Source organism: Pipistrellus hanaki, assembly GCF_964339955.1.
Source record: "Pipistrellus hanaki genome assembly, chromosome: 4".
NCBI classification, from domain to species: Eukaryota; Metazoa; Chordata; class Mammalia; order Chiroptera; family Vespertilionidae; genus Pipistrellus; species Pipistrellus hanaki.
In genome coordinates this window covers 95,774,067-95,794,397 of record NC_140506.1, presented here as the reverse complement: position 1 = coordinate 95,794,397, position 20,331 = coordinate 95,774,067, and the positions used below count along the sequence as shown (strand labels likewise).

The following is a 20,331-nucleotide window of genomic DNA, read 5'->3' as shown; positions in this document are numbered from 1 at the left end:
TTCGGCTATAGCTCATCTTTTAAAACCAGAAGAGTCACATGAAGAATCATACAGATTCTCATTCTTACTTAAAAATCTAAGGTGCACACTGGGAATGGAACTGTTTTCTCTTTCTAGAGATGTGGCAGCCACGTTTTCTGATCTCTCACACATAGGGCCAAGCTGATGTTCTAAATCAAAACTGCCTGCTCCCTCCTGCTCCTGCTGAGCCTCAGCAGAAGTCTGTCTTGGCAGGAAGGTTTTGACAGGAAGAAGGCATTGTAGACCCTCTATCCCAACAGAAACCCTAACCAACTGAGCTACACAGAAAAAAATGTAAGCAAGCCTGCACAAACACTCAACATGCTATAAGCAAAGGAGAAAAGGAGATCTTTACTTCCAGCGAAAGCACATGCTCACTGGAGCGCCACAGAGCGTTCTGCTTTCCCAGTGAAACAGGAATTTTTAGGGTGAAAAAGACAGGTTTGGGAAATTTTAGAAATGAAGGGGACCATGGAAAAGCATGGGGCTGCAAAACAGCAGGTGTATTCCCACAGAATAGGGGAGCTGAAAAGCAGAACACAGCCAAAGGTCTATATTTATAAAATAAACAGAAGGAGGGGAGAAAAAACCTCCTGTGTCCCACGTGAGGTTCGACCTTTGAGCTCAGAAGTTACTATAGCAACCAGTCTAAGGGAATAGTGGCCAATCAGAGGGGATATCGATCTACAGCCTTTATAAACCTCGGAAAAGGGAACTCAGGGGGCCCCTTTCCCCCTCCCCACTGGGAGTCTGTGCTGTGAGATTCTGTCCCGCTCCCCACGTGGGAGTCTGTACTTGATCTTCAGTAAATCGCCACCTTTGCTCTACCACCTTCTGTCCGTGGATTCATTCTTCCATTCTGGCCGACAAAGAACCCGGGAACCAATCTGCCCGGGGACACTGTGTCTTCCAGTCCAAAGATTCCATCTCACCAGCACGAACAGCTAAAAAGCATCCGGCACCTAATACTACTTTGATCTTGCAGTGGGTAATGGTGGAACTCCCAAGATGATATTCACTAGGTTAGCCTGAGCGTTTATCTATAAAAATAGGTTTTCCCCCCCAAAAAAATGCTTAAAAGAGAGTTCTAGAAATAGGGGGCTATATCGGACCAGCAGCAGAAGACAGCGATATTGGGACTGCAAATGTGAGACTAGGAATTGGCTTGGACATGAGGCTTTTAGGTAAAGGACATCTCAGTTGATTCCTACAGCCAAGACTCCTGTGACAATAGGAGCTCCCGAAATTTCAAGCCAGGTAGCTGGCTTGAGGAACACCCTCGATAAAAGCTCCCAAACCGGCCAAACCAGCCCTAACCGGTTTGGCTCATGGATAGAGCATCGGCCTGGGGAAGGTCCCGTGTTCGATTCCAGTCAAGGGCATGTACCTTGGTTGCAGGCACATCCCTTATGGGAGGTGTCAGGAGGCAGCTGATCGATGTTTCTAACTCTCTATCTATAAAAAAATCAATAAGATTATATATATATATTTTTAAGCCCCCAAACCGTAAAAACCCCATTGGTGCAACATATCAACACGTGTACTAAGGAATGTATAGGTGAAATGCCGGCTGTGAATTTGTCCAGAGGAGCGGACTCAGGGAGGATGTCCACCGAGGGAGGAGGAGTAGGGTTACTGAGCACAAGGGTTTTCTGAAGAAACGGATCCCAGGAGGGTCACACCATTTTTTTTCTTGGCCCATCAGTGCTTGGCATTAACAAAGAGCTGCAGAACAAAGCTGGTCTCCCCAGAATCTAGCCTTCCATCGCTAGCTGAAGCTCTCCCCGTGCTCGGGGCTGATGTCCGGAACAGTCTCACTGCCGGAGGGGGACCGCGGGCCACAGGCAGTTCTGGGAAACTGGGAGAGGGTGACTAGCACAGTTACGTTGAAAGGAGTTTGAGCAGAATTCGGTAGACGGGGTAAGGGGCAGAAGAAGGAGAAATCATGGAGCTAGCTGAAACCACAAAATGTTTAGCAGAAAAACAGGGTGTTTTGAAACAAGGATGCTTTTCTTTTTCTTTTTCTTTTTTTAATTTATTTTTTATTTTATTTTTATTTTTTAATAAGTTTTTATTTTTCATATTATTACAAATGTTCCTTTTTTTCCCCCCACCATTGCTCTCCTCCACCAGGTTCCCACCCCACCCTCTGCCCTTTCCCCTCTCCCCATTGTCCTCATCCATAGGTGCACAGTTTATGTTCAGTCTCTTCCCACGCCCCCCTCTCACCTTTTCCCCAAGAATCGTCAGTTCACTCCCCTTCCATACCTCTGATTCTATTATATTCAACAGTTAATATTGTTCATCAGATTTTTTTAATTTCCTTGGTTTTTAGATTCACTTGTTGATAATTACGTATTTGTTGTTCATAATTTTTATCTTTGTTTACTTTCTCTTCTGAAAGAACCCCCTTCAGCAATTCATATAATTCTGGTTTGGTGGTGATGAACTCCTTTAGCTTTTTTTTATTAGTGAAGCTCTTTATCTGGCCTTCGATTCTGAGTGATAGCTTTGCTGGGTAGATTATTTTTGGCTGTAGGTTCTTGCTATTCATCACCTTGAATATTTCTTGCCATTCCCTTCTGGCCTGCATGGTTTCTGTTGAGAAGTCAGCTGACAATCGTATAGGTGCTCCTTTATAAGTTACTACCTTCTTTGCTCTTGCTTCTTTTAATATTCTCTCTTTGTCTTTTGCTCTTGGAATTTTAATAATGATGTGTCTCGGTGTGGTCCTCTTTGGATTCCTTTTGTTTGGAGTTCTGTGCGCTTCCTGGACTTGTAAGTCTAATTCTTTCACCAGGTGGGGGAAGTTTTCTGTCACTATTTCTTTCAGTATGTTTTCGATATCTTGCTCTCTCTCATCTTCTGGGACCCCCATAATTCTGATGTTGGTTCGCTTGAAGTTGTCCCAGAGGTTTCTTACATTATCTTCAATTTTCTGGATTCTCTTGCCTTCTAGCTTCTGTGGAGGAGTGTCTTCTGGCTCTTTATGTTCCAAATCTTTGACTTGATTCTTGCGATCTTCCCTTCTGTTTTTAGGACTCTGTAAAATATTTTTTATTTCAGACAATGTATTCTTTATTTCTTGTTGATCCCTTATCATTTCTTGTTGACTCCTTATTAATTCTAGTTGATCTCTTTTCATATCCTCATAGACCTTATCCATCTTTTCTAGGAAATTCTTGAAAAACCTTATAAGCGTAGATTTGAACTCTATATCCAGACGCTTTTTGTCCTCCATTTCTTTCGTTTGTGATCTATTTTGTTGTCGCATTTCGCAGTTACAGATGGGACGGGGTTTCAGGGTGGAGCCTGCAGCTTTGGCTTCCGTCAGCCCCGCCCTAAGCGGGTCCTTCAGTGCTCGCTGCCGGCGCCTCTGAGAGAAAGGTGCCCTCGATTTTCGCCTGCTGCCAAACAGTCTATGCTCTCCCACGATGAGCCTGGTATTGGGGTTCAGTTCAGTTGGAAGTGGAGTTGGAAGTGGCGTTCACAGCAGTCTGGAGCCCCAGTCTCCTTCCCGTCAGGGCAATCCTGCGGCACAGCCGACCGTCCCTTCTCTGGGGGCAGAGTGCGCGCCTCCGGGACCTCCTTTCTCCGCTACCCCGGGGTTCTGCCTTACAGCCCAGCTCCCTATGGCTGAGCCTGAGTCCCCGGGGTCTGGCCTAGAACTGGGGTTCAGAGCAGTCGGGGGCCCAGCACAGTCGGGAGTGTTTATCTCCTTCCCGCTAGGGAACGCCCGCCAGGCACTCGGCCTCCCTCCTCTCCGGCTCCGTCCTCTCCGCGCGCCGCGTCTCTGTACCTTGGGCTTTTCCAGCTCCTCCGCGCCTCCTTCTGGTTTTCTCCTTACTTCTCGCTGTAGAATTTCCAGTCAGTCAACCTTCCTGTAGTTCTGGGCAATGTCCGTTTTATATTTTAGTTGTATTTTATTGAAATTGTTGTGTGCGGCTGCGGCTAGGTGTTCACCTGGGCGCAGCCATCTTGGATCCCTCAAGGATGCTTTCTTGCAAGTGCAAAATAAAAGGTTGCAGAAAGGCCAGGAACCAATCAGAGAGCGGCACAGATAGACAAAGAGCCGTTAGCAGACCTAAGGGGAAGAACAGATGCTTGGGGTCAGCCCTCTGGGTCAGGCTGGAGCCTGTGTTAGCTTAGGATACACCCCTGCCTTGTTTGAACTCCTCTGGTCCTCGGCCTTATTCTTCCATCCCGTGAGACAGGCCTGGGAAGAATTCCTGCTCGCCGGTTCCGGTTTTAACGTCACCGCTAAACCACTGCTTAGGTCCAATCCCCCGCCTTCTTTTTCTGCTCAGGAATCCAGAAACATTTCTTTAAAAGCCAAAAAGTCAGTAAATGTGAGCAGCATGTCAAATCTGTCCCCAGCCACTTCACGTCTGTGGCGCTGCGAAGTTGTAGCGAAGGCCACCGTGTTAAACTCAGGAGTCCGCTCCAGCGGCTGTCCTTTTTTATTATTTTTGCGGAATTCTTAAAAGTGAATTTTAATTTACTTCAATGGAAAAAATCAGCACATCCTCTATAGCACTTGCTGCAAAGATAAAACAATGGGTGTTTAACAAGAAGCCTGGGAATCACTATTTTAGGTTATAAGTTAATAGTAACCGGTTAATTGCACTTTACGCTATTTGGCCTTTGAAATTATTGTGAAATAGTCCTATTTAAAAATGGAACTGTTCTTCCACCCACGGTTGTCTTACAGGCACGTGTGTGCATTAATGTATGCTGCTGTTAGCTGTGGGGTTGAGGCAGAGACAGGAGAATGAGCCCTCCCCGCAACAATAAGGTGGCAGAATTAAACAGGCATATAGGGAACTGTCTTTCCTTTCAGTAACTACAAAGTACTTGTTAAAATAGTATACAAACTAGATCAGATAGAACTGTTTTAAGGAAATAATCTGAAGGAAGGTTAAGCAAAATCTGTTACCTACTTAGACCTATACAAATCTAACATAACCTTTAATGCAATGCTGTATAGACTGCATGCAATTACTACCTTAATCTACACGCCCTGACTGGAATCCAAGAGTGACCTCCTGGTTCGTACGTCCACATGCAACCACTGGCCCACTCCGGCCAGGCATGTATTCTCCTTTTAACAGACACTTGGGTTATTTCCAGTGTTTTGCTCTTATAGTTATTCTTTTTTAAGGACCTTAAATGGGTTTGTTTTTGTTGTTAATTTATTTTAGAGAGAGAGGAAAAGAGATGAAAGAGGGAGAGAGAGAAACATCCGTGTGAGAGAGAAACATCTGCCAGTTGCCTCCCTTACCAGGGACTGAAACCATGACCTGTGACTGTCCCCTGACCAGAAATCGAACCCCGGCCCTCTCAGGTTAGGGGACAACATTCCAATCAACTGAGCTAGACCCGCCGGGGCTGGGATTTGTTTTTATAAAAAACTTTCCAGGGTCAGCCAGCATGGCTCAGTGGTTGAGCGTGGACCTATGAACCAGGAAGTCACAAGCCCAGGTTTCTGCTCAATCCCCAGTGTGGGGCGTGTGGGAGGCAGCCAATCAATGATACTACTCTTATCATTGATGATTCTATCTCTTCCCCTCCCTTCCTCTCTGAAATCATTAAAAATATATTTTACAAGCTTTCCAAGATGTTTTAAGTTTTATGAATTTAAATTGATAATAGGTTCTGTCATTTATTTTGAGTTTACCATCAGCTGGGAATTATGTTAGATGCTTTACACACATTTAAAATTTTTATTTTCATAACATTCCTATCTAGTGTGTATTATCTTTAGGTGAAATAACTGTGTTGGTTTTTTTAAAATATATATTTTATTGATTTTTTACAGAGAGGAAGGGAGAGAGATAGAGAGCTAGAAACGTCAATGAGAGAGAAACATCAACCAGCTGCCTCCTGCACACCCCCTACTGGGGATGTACCCGCAACCAATGTACATGCCCTTGACCGGAATGGAACCCGGGACCTTTCAGTCCGCAGACCGATGCTCTACCACTGAGCCAAACCGGCTTCGGCTGAAATAACTGTTCTTATAGGCAATAGAAACTGAGGTTCCTAGAGGTTAGACAATTAGCCCAAGGCCAGTTCACCCAAGCCAAGATCACCACTCTATCTGATTCTAACGTTCAAATTCACCCCAAGCCTTAATACTGTGTTGTGCAATGATAAAAAACAAGGGAAATGATGTACTATAATATTTATAACTAGTTCCTATATAGTTTATATTTCCAGTAATTGCAAAGTATACATAGCACAAAATTTGCCATCCTAACCATTTGTAACCGTACAGTTCATCAGTATTAAGTACATTCCCAGTACTGTGCAACCCACCTCCGGGGCTCTGACATTATATCCTGGGCACATGGGCCAGATTTCCTCTGTGGGGAGAATAGCTGAGGCAGTCCACCTGTAGGTGGAATGCATGGGTTTGCATATGTTCAGCTTTATCAGTTAAGATGTAACTCTTTTCCAAAATGGTTGCACCAGTTTATACTCCCATCGACAATTTCCTTTTAAAACATATGTAATATATTAAAATGTTTACAAATGTTCTTTATAAAGTTCCAAATGTTAAAGGAACAAAAAGGCAATACACTGCCCTAGCTAGTTTGGCTCGGTGGATAGAGCTTCAGTCTGAGGACTGGAGGGTCCCGGGTTTGATTCTGGTCAAGGCACATGCTCAGGTTTCAGGCTCGACACCCAGTAGGGGGCATGCAGGAGGCAGAAAATCAATGATTCTTATCATTGATGTTTTTATCTCTCTCCCTCTCCCTTCCTCTCTGAAATAAAAACAAATGAAAGATTTAGCCCTAATCGGTTTGGCTCAGTGACAGAGCGTCAGCCTGCAGACTGAAAGGTCCCAGGTTTGATTCTGGTCAAGGGCATGTACATTGGTTGCCAGCATATCCCCAGTGGGGTGTATGCAGGAGGCAGCTGATCAATGTTTCTCTCTTATCCGATGTTTCTGACTCTCTATCCCTCTCCTTACCTCTCTGTAAAAAATCAATAAAATATATTTTTTTTAAAAAGGCAATACATGGAAAAATATTGTATCCCCTAAGCATTTCATTCCTTTCTCAGAGACAATCAATCTTAACAGTTTCTAGTTGCATATACTAGTAGTCTCCGCTCTTACAACAAATAGTAGTATTCTATACATGCAGTTCTGAAGTTTGCTTACTCCTTTTAACAAACATCACAGGCACAGAACCTGGTGGTCTCTGGAGCAGATTGGATGACTATACTGCTCCTCTACACTGCTTGTAATCTTCAATAGGTCATTTAAGTGCATTGTGCCTTATATTCCTTATATATATGGTGTGGAAAGAATCATAACTCAAAAGATTTCATGAGAATTAAATAAGTTAATATAAATTAAATAAGTTAATAATGTAGAACTGTGCCTATTAGAATGGTAACTATTAGCAATATAATTACACCAATGATTTCTCATCCTTTTTTACATTGTTTGGTAGCTTATTATATAACTACTAGAGGCCCAATGCATGAAATTCATGCAAGAGTGGGCCTGCCGTCCCCGCCTGCCATCACTGGCTTCCCCTTGCACCTGGGACCGGCAGCCTTGGCTTCCAGTTGTTCTCAGCTTGTTGATATTATAAACAGCACAGAATAACTGAATTATTATTTTCCATTTGGGCTGGTGACATCTGTAGGATGTCCAGTCTAATTAGCATATTATGCTTTTATTATTATAGATCTCACAATTTATTTTAATCATAATGGATAAACAATTAAGTTGTTTCCAGTATGTTGATATTATAAATAACACAGCAATGACTAACGTATTATTTTCCACTCGGGCTAGGGACATCTGTTGGATAAAGTTCTAGAATTGGAACTGCTGGATCGAAGGTATTCTGTGCAGTTATACCTTTGATACGGGCAAACCGCCCTTCGTGGATACAGCATAGATTCTCGCATCCATTAACTTAGAGGATACAGAGACTTCAGAAGAGAAAAGCAGGTGAGCTGCTGTGTTGTCAGGATGAGTCAACTGATGAGAGAGGGGGGGTGAGGGGGGAAAGAGGGAGAGAGGGAGAGAGAGAGCGAGCAAGAGCGCTGGTAGTGGAGAGGACACCAGAACTGAGGCCAGTGTCTGGAGTCCTCAACTTCGTTAAAGTCCTTTTAAACCTTGCATTGTTTTCATGCAGGAGTTTCCTTATCCGATTTCTTATCATTCTTTCCGATTTTTTCCACAGGTTATTTTTCCTCCCCTGGATCGATCCTATGCGCTGTCAAGCGACCTTTGGATCCTTGAGGTTTGCCAAGCCTGCGACCTCCGCGGTGCCAACCAGCTGTACCGGGCAAAGTGCTTCTGGGGAAGCAGAGCTCCGCCTCCGGGGCGAGTTCATTCAAATCGCAGCGAGGCCGGCGGACGGGAGCCCCGCCCCGAGCAGCCGCCGCCAAGTTCGCAAGTTGGAGGCCGTTTGTCATACGTCAGTCTCCCGGCCTCAGGGGCCCGCCTCCGCGCGCCAGGGCGGCTATTGGAGGAGAGGGCTGTCAGTCAGCAGGCCCCGCCCCGGGGAGGCCGGCCCCGCGCGGCGTGCTCGCAGTTCCGCGCGCGAGTCGTGCCGGTTGCAGTCGCCGCGGCCACAGCGGTTGTCCGTCCGCAGGCGCCGGAGCCTGAGGTAAAGGCGGCCTCTCCTCCGTCCTCTCCCTCCCGGCGGGCAGGCGCGATGGCAGACCCCGCGGCGGCGGGGGCCAGCGGGGAGGCGGCGGCGGCGGCAGGTTCGGCGGGACTGGCGGGCTTGTCCCTGGGGCACGGCTTCTCGAACTACCGGCCCTTCGAGCCGCAGGCGCTGGGGCTGAGCCCGAGCTGGCGGCTGACGGGCTTCTCGGGCCTGAAGGGCTGAGGCTGCAAGGTCCCCCAGGAGACGCTGCTCAAACTCCTGGCGGGACTGACGCGGCCCGACGAGCGGCCCCCGCTGGGCCGGGGCCTGGGCGGAGGCCATGAAGAGGTGGCCCAGGAAGCCGGCCTGCAGGTCATGGCGGAGCCCAGCCCGGCCTGCCCGGCCCTGGGCATCGGCATGGACTCCTGCGTGATCCCCCTGAGGCACGGGGGCCTGTCCCTGGTGCAGACCACCGACTTCTTCTACCCGTTGGTGGAGGACCCCTACATGATGGGGCGCATCGCCTGCGCCAACGTGCTGAGCGACCTCTATGCCATGGGCATCACCGAGTGCGACAACATGCTGATGCTGCTCAGCGTCAGCCAGAGCATGACCGAGGAGGAGCGAGAGAAGGTCACCCCGCTCCTGGTCAAAGGCTTCCGGGACGCCGCCGAGGAAGGAGGGACCACAGTGACTGGCGGGCAGACCGTGGTAAACCCTTGGATCATCGTGGGAGGGGTTGCCACCGTGGTGTGCCAGCCCAATGAGTTCATCATGCCCGACAGTGCCGTGGTTGGGGACGTGCTGGTGTTAACCAAGCCCTTAGGAACCCAAGTGGCTGTCAATGCCCACCAGTGGCTGGACAACCCTGAGAAGTGGAATAAGATAAAGATGGTGGTCTCCAAAGAAGAGGTAGAGCTGGCCTATCAGGAAGCCATGTTCAATATGGCTACCCTGAACAGAACTGCTGCTGGGCTCATGCACACGTTTAATGCCCACGCCGCCACAGATATCACAGGCTTTGGCATCCTGGGGCACTCTCAGACTCTTGCCAGACAGCAAAGAAATGAGGTGTCCTTTGTCATCCATAACCTGCCAATCATTGCCAAGATGGCCGCCATCAGCAAGGCCAGTGGGCGCTTTGGGCTCCTTCAAGGAACCTCAGCAGAAACTTCTGGGGGCTTACTGATCTGTTTGCCAAGGGAACAGGCTGCTCGCTTCTGTTCTGAGATAAAGTCTTCCAAGTATGGAGAGAGCCACCAGGCATGGATCGTGGGCATTGTGGAAAAGGGAAACCGCACGGCCCGCATCATCGACAAGCCCCGGGTCATTGAGGTCCTGCCTCGTGGGACCACGGCCACAGCTGTGCCTCCAGACCATCCCAACGCCTCTTCGGAACCTAGCTCTTGAGATGGAACAGCAGAAGTGGTTTGGGCCTTACAGCCTGTGGACACAATCATGGATGATTCTCAAGAGTTGACTTTAAGAACAGATTTCCAAAGAAGGCTGCCTGCATAGGAGTTCCACAGTTGCCCTTTCTTGGTGATTGACTCAGCCCATCATCAGCTGCACATCCAAGGCCAGAAGTGTCATTTTGGACTTTGGGGGAAGGTGGTTTTGTTTTGGCTTGGAAGGGGAGCACAAAAACCTGTTTTCTGTTTCCAGGAGCAAAGTGAGGAAATTCCAATCTGAGAATTGGGGGGGAATGCATATACATATGCAACTAAATTTGGACCAATGTGGTTGGTAAATATAAATTGTTAAGAAAGATCTTATAATACAATGACAGGTTCTTTATTAGACTTTTCTGAAATACTGTCTCTTTCCTGTTCTGGACAAGAATTGAGCAGCTTGTCCAGTGACTGGAAAGGAAGACCTGCAGCCATCTGACCTGGTCTCTGTTAATGATGCCTCTTCCTCTAAACCCCTTTAAGGACTGGGAGAGGCTGACAAGCCCCAGAGCTCAGGCCATGGTGGTCATTAAGATGTTAAATTTTGTGTTGAAAATTTCTGATGATTTCATCAGTAAACTGATTTCTAGTGAACTAAATAAAAAAGCATTTTGTTGAAAAGTCACTTGACTAATGTTTGGATCCTTGGAGTTCTGAATCTTTTACAGTGTTATCAAATGAATCAATTAATACATTTAGAGTCTGGACCAAGTAGAGAGTTTTCTCACCTTTCCCTGATCCTGGACCAGGAGATTTAATCCCAGATTAAGGTTTGCATTCTCCCCCTGAGTTGACAGCAGAGGACTCAAGGGAGACATAAACTGCAGGGACCGGTTTGGCTCAGTGGATAGAGCGTCGGCCTGCGGACTGAAAGGTCCCAGGTTCGATTCCGGTCAAGGGCATGTACATTGGTTGCGGGTACATCCCCAGTAGGGGCTGTGCAAGAGGCAGCTGATTGATGATTCTCTCATCGATGTTTCTAACTATCCCTCTCTCTTCCTCTCTGTGAAAAATCAATAAAATATTTATATATATAAAGAAAGAGAGACATAAACCTCAAGGACTAGAAGGTGGGAGGGGAAATAGCAAACGTGCCAACAGTCCTTGGAAAATGAAAAGTAGGTGGGAGAGGGGTAACTGACTTAGCAGAATAGAGATAGCTAAAGTGTGAATGCCTCTGAGGTGGGAATACTAACAGGAAGTGAGGAGATATGCTCCAGAGGTCCTAAGGGATCAAGGGTGGGGATAAAAACAGATTCTGGCTCTGGCTGCTTTGGCCCAGTGGACAGAGCATCGGCCTGTGGTCTGAAGGGTCCCAGATTCTATGCAGGTCCAGCGCACATGCCCAGGTTGCAGGCTCATTCCCCAATAGGGGGCTTGTGGGCGGCAGCCAATCAATGATTCTCATCATTAATGTTTCTATCTCTCTCTGAAATAAAAAACATTTAAACAAAAAGATTCTAGTTGAAAGTTTATTCGGAGTAATTAGATTTTTAAATTTCTCAAACTTCTCCCTTGTTCACACTGCCAGAAGACTGCTCCTCAGCTTGACAGATAAAGGGAAGTTTACTTTCTGGAAAATGTGAATTAAAAAATACTGCAGTCCTGCCGAAACCGGTTTGGCTCAGTGGTAGAGTGTCGGTCTGGGGACTGAAAGGTCCCAGATTCGATTCCGGTCAAGGGCATGTACATTGGTTGCGGGTCCCCGGTAGGGGGTGTGCAAGAGGCAGCTGGTCTATGATTCTCTCTCATTGATGTTTCTAGCTCTCTCTCCCTCTCCTTTCCTCTCTGTAAAAATAAAATATATTTTTTTAAAAAAATACTGCAGTCCTGACCGGTTTGCTCAGTGGATAGAGCGTGGGCCTGAGGACAAGGGTCCCAGGTTTGATTCCGGTCAAGGGCATGTTCTTTGGTTGTGGGCAAATCCCCACTGGGGGGTGTGCAGGAAGCAGTTCATGGATGTTTCTCTCATTGATGTTTCTAACTCTATCCCACTCCCTCTCTGTAAAAAATCAATAAAATATATATATTATTGATTTTTTACAGAGAGGAAGGGAGAGAGATAGAAATATGGATGAGAAACATCAATCAGCCGCCTCCTGCACACCCCCCAGCGGGTACCTGCCCTTGACTGGAACCGAACCCAGGACTTTTCAGTCTGCAGGCTGATGCTCTATCCACTGAGCCAAACCGGTCATGGCAATAAAATATATTTTAAAATAAATACTGCAAAATCAGGGACACCAAGCATAACAGAGGACAGAAGAATGAAAAATAAAAAATGAGGGCCCAAACCTCTCCCTCTCCCTCTCTCTCTCTCTCTCTCTCTCTCTCTCTCTCTCTCTCTCTCTCTCTCTCTCTCTCTCCCAGCATTAAAAACAGCACAGGAAGCTCTTACCGCTGCTGATGGAGAAAATGAATGCGCCCAGAAAGAAGACAAATAGAAACATTTGAGGAGCCCCCAGTTAAAATCCCTGTATGAGGAAGTCTCCCAGGTGAAAATCTTCCCTCAGGCACATTCTTTTTAATGCCTAACTCTCAAAGAGGAGCGGTCATTGGAGATAAGCCTCCTACTTGAAAGAAGAATTCTAGAAAGGGACAATACTGGGAGTGGAAGAAAAAAAATTCAGGCAAAGATAAAAGAAGATAAAGTGTCCAAGAGAAGATAAGAACAAAGCACTTAGAATATAAATATATTTAATAAAAATAAAAATAAATATAGCTAATATTTTAAAATTCAGTATAAGACTTAGAAGATAAAGTTGAATAAGTTTACCAGAAAATAGAACACATATAAAAAATATACACAATAGCCGAAACCGGTTTGGCTCAATGGATAGAGTGTCGGCTTGGGGACTGAAGGGTCCCGGGTGCGATTCTGGTCAAGGGCATGTACCTTGGTTGCGAACATATCCCCAGTAGGGGGTGTGCAAGAGGCAGCTGATCGATGACTTTCTCATCGATGTTTCTAACTATCTCTCTCCCTCTCTGTACAAAATCAATAAAATATATTTTTTAAAAAATATATATATTTATGTATATATATATATATATGTGTGTGTGTATATATATATACACACACAATAGAAGAGAAAGATAAATGAAAATCATAGGTGAGTCAGGAGGTTCAACATCTCAGAAATTCTAAGAAGAGGTAAAAAAGTGTATGGAAGAAAGAAAATTATCACAGTAATTCAAGAACATTTTTTAAAACTTATTTTTTTTAATATATATTGATTTTTTGCAGAGAGGAAAGGAGAGGGATAGAGAGTTAGAAACATCGATGAGAAAGAATCACCAATCAGCTGCCTCTTGCACACCTCCTACTGGGGATGTGCCCACAACCCAGGTACATGCCCTTGACCGGAATCAAACCTGGGACCCTTCAGTCCACAGGCCGACGCTGTATCCACTGAGCCAAACCAGTTTCGGCCATTTTTTAAAACGTAGAAGTTGTGTCACATACCTCTTAATTCCCACCATAGGGAGTGAAAAATGACACTAATTTTAATAATAATAGTCGCAAATATTTATATAATGCATACTCTTTGCCAGGCACCATTCTAAGTGTTTTATATGTATGAACTAATTTAAAATTCCAACCCCATTTTGTCAATAAGGAAGCTGAGGTGCCAGGAGATTAATAAATTTGCCCAAGCCTGGCCAGCGTGGCTCAGTGGTTGAGTGTTGAGCTATGAACCAGGAAGTTCCTGACCAGGCATATGTCCAGTTTATGGGCTTGTTCCCCATGGTGGGGTGTGCAGGAGGCAGCCAACTAATGATTCTCTCATTGATGTTTCTGTCTCTCTCTCCCCCTCTCTGAAATCAATAAAAATATATTTTAAAAAGATATTTTCCCAAGGTTACACTATCAGACTTCTAGATAATGTGACTCCAGAGCCCATGCTTGTATTCACCGTGCTCTCCTAAAATTTTCTGGGGAGAGGGAAGAACAGGTACAAATGTTTGGGGATAAGTCTGGTAGCAGAGCTCTAGCCAGTTTGCTCAGTGGATAGAGCTTTGACCTGTAGACTGAAGGGCCCCAGGTTTGATTCCTGTCAAGGGCACATGCCCAGGCTATGGGCTCGATCCCCAGTAGGGGCCATGCAGGAGGCAGCCAATCAATGATTCTCTTTCATCATTGATGTTTCTATCTCTCCCTCTCCTCTCTGAAATAAATGAAAATATAAGTAAAGAGCAAACAAAAAGAAAATCAACAAAACACATATTGTCCTGGTACTAGGAAGAGGCCTTGAAGGCCATCATTACATAAATAGGAAATTGAGGCTCAAAGAAGAGAAAGAATCTTCCCAAAAAAACCAATATATTTTTATTGATTTCAGAGAGGGAGAGAAAGACAGAAACATCATGATGGGGTCCCAATAACCTGACTCCTAGTTTCCCATCACACACTCTTGTCTCTGGGATCTCAGACTGGCTCAGGTTCTCCCCTATAACACCCACCAGCTTATGGGCCTCTACTACTTTGTTCTCCTGCTGCTTCCGCCTCTTCCACTCCAGTTTCCCAAAGAGCCTTGCTGGAGCAGTTGCACAGCCTCGCTCTAATAAGGAAGGTGGCCAAACTCTAATGAGTAGCAGAAGGGCATGTGTGTGCATGCTCATGTGTGCGTGTCCCAGCCCAGCCATCCTGTCATTAGACATTTATCAGCCCGTGCTGGGGAAATACCTTAGGTGTTTGTTCTGTTTGTTTGTTTGGAATATATGTTTTTATTGATTTCAGAGAGGAAAAGAGAGGGAGAGATAGAAACATCAATGATGAGAGAGATAATCATTGATTGGCTGCCTCCTGAAAGTCCCAAACTGGGGATTGAGCCTGCAACACTGGCATATGGCCTGAAGAGACCAGGAATCAAACCATGATCTCCTAGCCCTAACCGGTTTGGCTCAGTGGATAGAGCATTGGCCTGCAGACTGAAGGTCCCAGGTTCGATTCTGGTCAAGGGCATGTACCTTGGTTGCAGGCACATCCCCAGTAGAAGGTGTGCAGGAGGCAGCTGATCGATGTTTCTCTATCGATGTTTCTAGCTCTCTATCACTCACCTTTCCTCTCTGTAAAAAGTCAATAAAATACATATTAAAATTAAAAAAAAAACATGACCTCTTGGTTCATAGGTAGATGCTCAACCACTAAGCCATACCAACTGGACCAGAAACACATTAGTTTCGAAAAGACTAGGTGACCCAACACCAGAGGGCATGGGCATAGGTTTCTAAAGGGTTAATCACAAATGTGGACCAAAACACAAGACCAAGCACACTGTGGCCCTGACAAAAGCTGGGAGGTCAGGACGCCTAGATATATATGTCTGAGGGGAATGGTAGAAACTGACTGGATGGGGTGAGGCTGGAAAGAGCATGGGATGAGGAGTCCAGATGACAGGGCCAATCATATGTGCAGGTCTGTTCCCTCTCCTCCATGGGGGCCTCCCTTATCCCCCGCTCCGTGCTGTGCTGGAGCTGGGTCTGGTTGGTCTTCAGAGGATGATGCTGTGGAGCAAAGAACTTGGATGCCCCTGCAGCTTCTTCACGAGAGCCTCACAGCTCAGCCAGGGGGCTCCTGGGAAGAGGGCTGAGGCAGTCCCAGAGGATGCCTCTTCCTCCTGTCAGTCTCCAAGGACATCTGACCTGTGAGCGCTAGAACTCCTGGTCCTTGGCTATGCAAAAATCTGAGATGCAGAAGACTCCTAAACACGTTGCTCTCCAAGTGTGTTTCATTTTCCAGTAGAAGTTTTGGGGTTCTTATTGGAGAAGCTCAGCAAACACCAAGGAAGGTGCTGGGGAAGGTAGTTGGCTCCTGAAACTTTCAGTTCACAGGTCCATAAGGCAACTCAGTGCTCTCCACTTCAGGCCTGTGTGTCTACCAGCCTGCCGTTCATCATCTGGATGTCCTAAGCCATCTTAGGCTCCATGTTTCCCGAAATACATTTATTATCTTCCCTCCCACCCAACATCCAGGCTTCTGTGTCCTCTTTTCAGCAAATGTCAAAACTATCCATCCATTTACTCAAGCTAGAAACCCAAGAAGTTTTCTCCCATCTTTTCTCCCATCTCTGGTATCCAACTTCCATGTTGCCTAATCCAGTGGCAAATTCTGTGCTCTCAATTCACCCAGCAGCTCAGCAGCATCCAAATCAGATGTCCACTCAATCTGGAGCACTCTCCCCTCTTGCCTCCGTAACAGCACAGTCTGCCAATTTCCCTTCTACTCACCTGCCTCTCCTCTGCTGAACTGCTAAATGTTGGAGTACCTCAACTCATGTCTTGACTAGCTATGCTTTTCTTGTACTAGCTATGCTTCTCCAATTCCATGACTTTACTCTCTAAATGTATGAGACTACCAAATCTGAATCTCTCTTGAGCTCTCCTCTAAAGCTTAGGCTAATAAATCCACCAGCCAACTTTACATGTATCTTCACCTCATTTTGTCATAAATCAAACTCCTGAAGCCACATGTGTTAAATCCTTCACCTCATCTTCAACATCACCTTCTCAAAGACAAGTTACAGAAAAACCAACTGAAAATGGCTTGAGCAATAAAGGATTTTTTAACTCGTATATCCAGAATCCTAAATTAGAGCTTTTCTGGAATTTGTAAAAGTAATTTGCCCAGCAATTATCAAGCATCCAGGTCCTGCTTGGTCAGTGTGGCTCAGGGAGTTGAACATCTTCCCATGTACTGTACCAAGAAGTCACTGGTTCAATTCCTGGTCAGGAGAGTGTGCAGAAGACAGGACACATTTATTTCATTGATATTTCTATCTCTCTCCTCCTTTCTATCTCTCTCTAAAACCCATTTCAAAAGATGTTTTAAAAACACTGCCTGGGCCAAAACTGGTGTGGCTCAGTGGATAGAGCCTCAGCCTGCGGACTGAAAGGTCCCAGGTTCGATTCCGGTCAAGGACATGTACCTTGGTTGCTGGCACATCCCCAGAGGAGGATGTGCAGGAGGCAGCTGATCGATGTTTCTCTCTCATCGATGATTCTAACTCTCGATCTTTCTCCTCTCTGTAAAAAAATCAATAAAATATGTTTAAAAAACAACAACACTGTCTGATGTTGCTCATTGGTTGGAGAGTCGGCCTGTGCATCCAAGGGTTTGATTCCTTGTCAAGGACACATACCTGGCTGGGTTGCAGGTTCAATCCCCACCCAGGTCTGGGCCAATGGGGGAGGCAATCAATTGATATGTGTCTATCACATTGATGTTTATCTCTCTCCCCCACTCACCAACCCCCCACCCCCTGTGCTGGGCTCTAAGGATTAAATATGCAGAATGCTTAAAACAGCTACATGGTTCCAATTCATTCCTACCTCGTTCCAGTTCATGCCTCTCACTTTCCCTCTCTTTAGGGATCAATGGAAAAAATATCCTACGGTGAGGATTAACAAACAGCAACAACAACAAAAACAAACAAACAAACAAACAACAACAACAACAAATATATATATATTTAAAAACATAAAAATAAATGAATGCAGGTCCCTTCCATCTTGTTATTTACCAGTCTCAGCTGGTGGGCTAGCTCTTCTCATAATCCAATTCTCACCTACCATCAAAGGTAGAAACTTACTATGACTTTTTAAAAAAAGAACTAAGAACCTTTCCTAGGAGCCTCTAATAGACTTCCTTTATAGCTCTCCTTGTCAAGAACTAGTCCTCATGTTCACCCATAAACCAATCAATAGTAGAGTAATGGGGCTGTTGCAAGCAGACATACATCAGCAGAGCAAGGAGGATGGACCAAGTACAGAAGGTCACCAGTGGGAGCCTCAGGTGCCTAGCCAGGACCAATCAATTGTAGGGCAAGACTTTGCCCCAGGGTGACCTTTCCTCCCCTAGCATATCGCTGGTCATGAGGTTTGGACCCAATGATCTTTCCCCCCCTAGAGATAATATCTACACCTCAGGCCCTGACCAGTTTGGCTCCGTGCATAGAGCATCAGCCTGCGAACTGAAGGGTACCCGGTTAGATTCCAGTCAAGGGCATGTGCCTTAGTTGCGGGCACATCCTCGATAGGAAGTGTGCAGGAGGCAGCTGATTGATATTTCTCTCTCATTGATGTTTCTAGCTCTCTGACCCTCTCCCTTCCTTTCTGTAAAAAATCAATAAAATATATTTTGGAAAAAAAATCTACACCTCAGTTGTAAATCCTTTTTTTTTTTTTTTAATATACTTTTATTAGTTTCAGAGAGGAAGGGAGAGGGGAGAGGAGAGAGGGGAGAGAGAGAGAGAGAGAGAGAGAGAGAGAGAGAGAGAGAGAGAGAGAGAGAGAGAAACATCAATGATGAGAGAGAATATCATTGATCGGCTGCCTCCTGAATGCCCCTTACTGGGGATCAAGACCACACCTGGGCATGCGCCCTTGATTAGAATGGAACCCTGACCCTTACCGTCTACAGGCTGAAGCTCTATCCACTGAGCCAAACCAGCTAGGGCCTCAGCTGTATTTCTTTAGGCCCACATGAGCAACAAAACCAACCTCAGGGCCAGCTGCATTGAATATGACCCCTGCCCTGGCAGTGGAGACCACACCCTGAAAGGACACACATGGAAAAATGATGGCTATTCTATTGAAATCTTCCTCTGGGACCGCCCCTAAAATCTCCACTTAAAACCCTTAGGACGGAAGATCCAGTGTGCTCTCCCTCCCAGGATCCTGTCCTTGCCTTTCCCCACCATACCCCACCCCACCCCACCCCACCCCACCCCACCTCAGGCACATTACCAGTTAGCTTCCTAGCTGGCAACCTCCTAGGGCCCTTCTTTACCTCTATAACTTGTTTCCCATTTCTTTCAGGAATTATCTTTTCTACCACTATGATTCACCCAATAAATACTCTCTTACAGTTTGAGTCTTGGCTCTGAATTTCTTCCTAGCCAGAACCCAAGTACTGAGATTGCTGAACCCAGATTCAATCAGATCCCACTGGTCAGACCCCTGGTGCAGTTCCTGCCGCCTACAACAGACCCACATAGTCAAGTAGAGAAGGGTGGGCCCCAGAATAAATCACTTCTGAAAAGATGACGGTGTGAAAAGAGCAGTTGAGTAGGTAAACAACAGTCTTTACCATATCTTCCCTGGGCCATGCAATCTAAAGTTGCCCCCACTTTTCATAATGTTTAAATACATTTAAAATTTGTTTTCGTAGTACTTACCATTTGACCCAATATAGTGTAGGCCAAACAGGTCCAAGGTCAAACTGCCTGGAGTTGAAACCTGGCTACCACTTTACAGACAGTAGAGTTAAAAAACTATCTCTGTTCCTTATCTGCAAAATGAGGAGGAGGAGGATGATACTACCTCTCTCTTAGGTTGTTGTGAGGATTAAATGAGTTGCTATAAGGATTAAATATGTAGAATGCTTAAAACAACTATATGGTTCCAGTTCATTCCAGCTGTATTCTGGAGATTATTATTATTAGAGAGAGGGGAAGACAGAGAGAGAAACATTGATGTGAGAGCAAACATTAGTGGGCTGAACAATATAAACTGATGAACAAAAATAGATCCAGAGACAAAGAAACACGAAATAGCCGGGACTGGTTTGGCTCAATGGAAAGAGCGTCGGCTTGGGGACTGAAGGGTCCCGGGTTCGATTCCGGTCAAGGGCAAGTACCTTGGTTGCGGACATATCCCCAGTAGGGGGTGTGCAAGAGGCGGCTTATCGATGACTCTCTATCTCTCTCCCTTCCTCTCTGTACAAAATCAATAAAATATATTTTAAAAAAAGAAAAGAAAAAAGAAACATGGAACAGACCATCCAACCTCAGGGGGAAGGCAGGGGAGGGTGGTGGGAGGGTAAGAGATCAGCCAAAGGACTAGTATGCATGCATACTAGCATAATCAATGGAAACGGACCCTGGGGCAGTGGGAGTGGCGAGGAGGGGTTAATGGTGGGGGTGGGGAAAGAGACACATATAATACTTTAAACAATTTTAAAAAATATATATTTTATTGATTTTTTACAGAGAGGAAGGGAGAGAGATAGATAGCTAGAAACATCGATGAGAGAGAAACATCTACCAGTTGCCTCTTGCACACCCCCTACTGGGGATATGCCCACAACCAATGTACATGCCCTTGACCGGAATCGAACCTGGGACCTTTCAGTCCGCAGACCGACGCTCTACCGCTGAGCCAAACTGGTTTCGGCTAAACAATTTTTTTTTTTTTTTTAAATCAATGGGCTGCCTCCTGCAAGCCCCCTAGTGGGAATA

General features: G+C 45.7%; 1 protein-coding gene across 1 annotated transcript; it reads left to right on the top strand.

The window, feature by feature from the left end:
* Positions 1-8,384: 8,384 nt before the first annotated feature.
* Positions 8,385-11,517, top strand: LOC311622166 (selenide, water dikinase 2-like). Its single transcript, XM_084883027.1, has one exon. The coding sequence runs from the start codon at positions 8,706-8,708 to the stop codon at positions 10,047-10,049; it is 1,344 nt and encodes a 447-aa protein (XP_084739153.1). The 5' UTR covers positions 8,385-8,705; the 3' UTR covers positions 10,050-11,517.
* Positions 11,518-20,331: the final 8,814 nt, after the last annotated feature.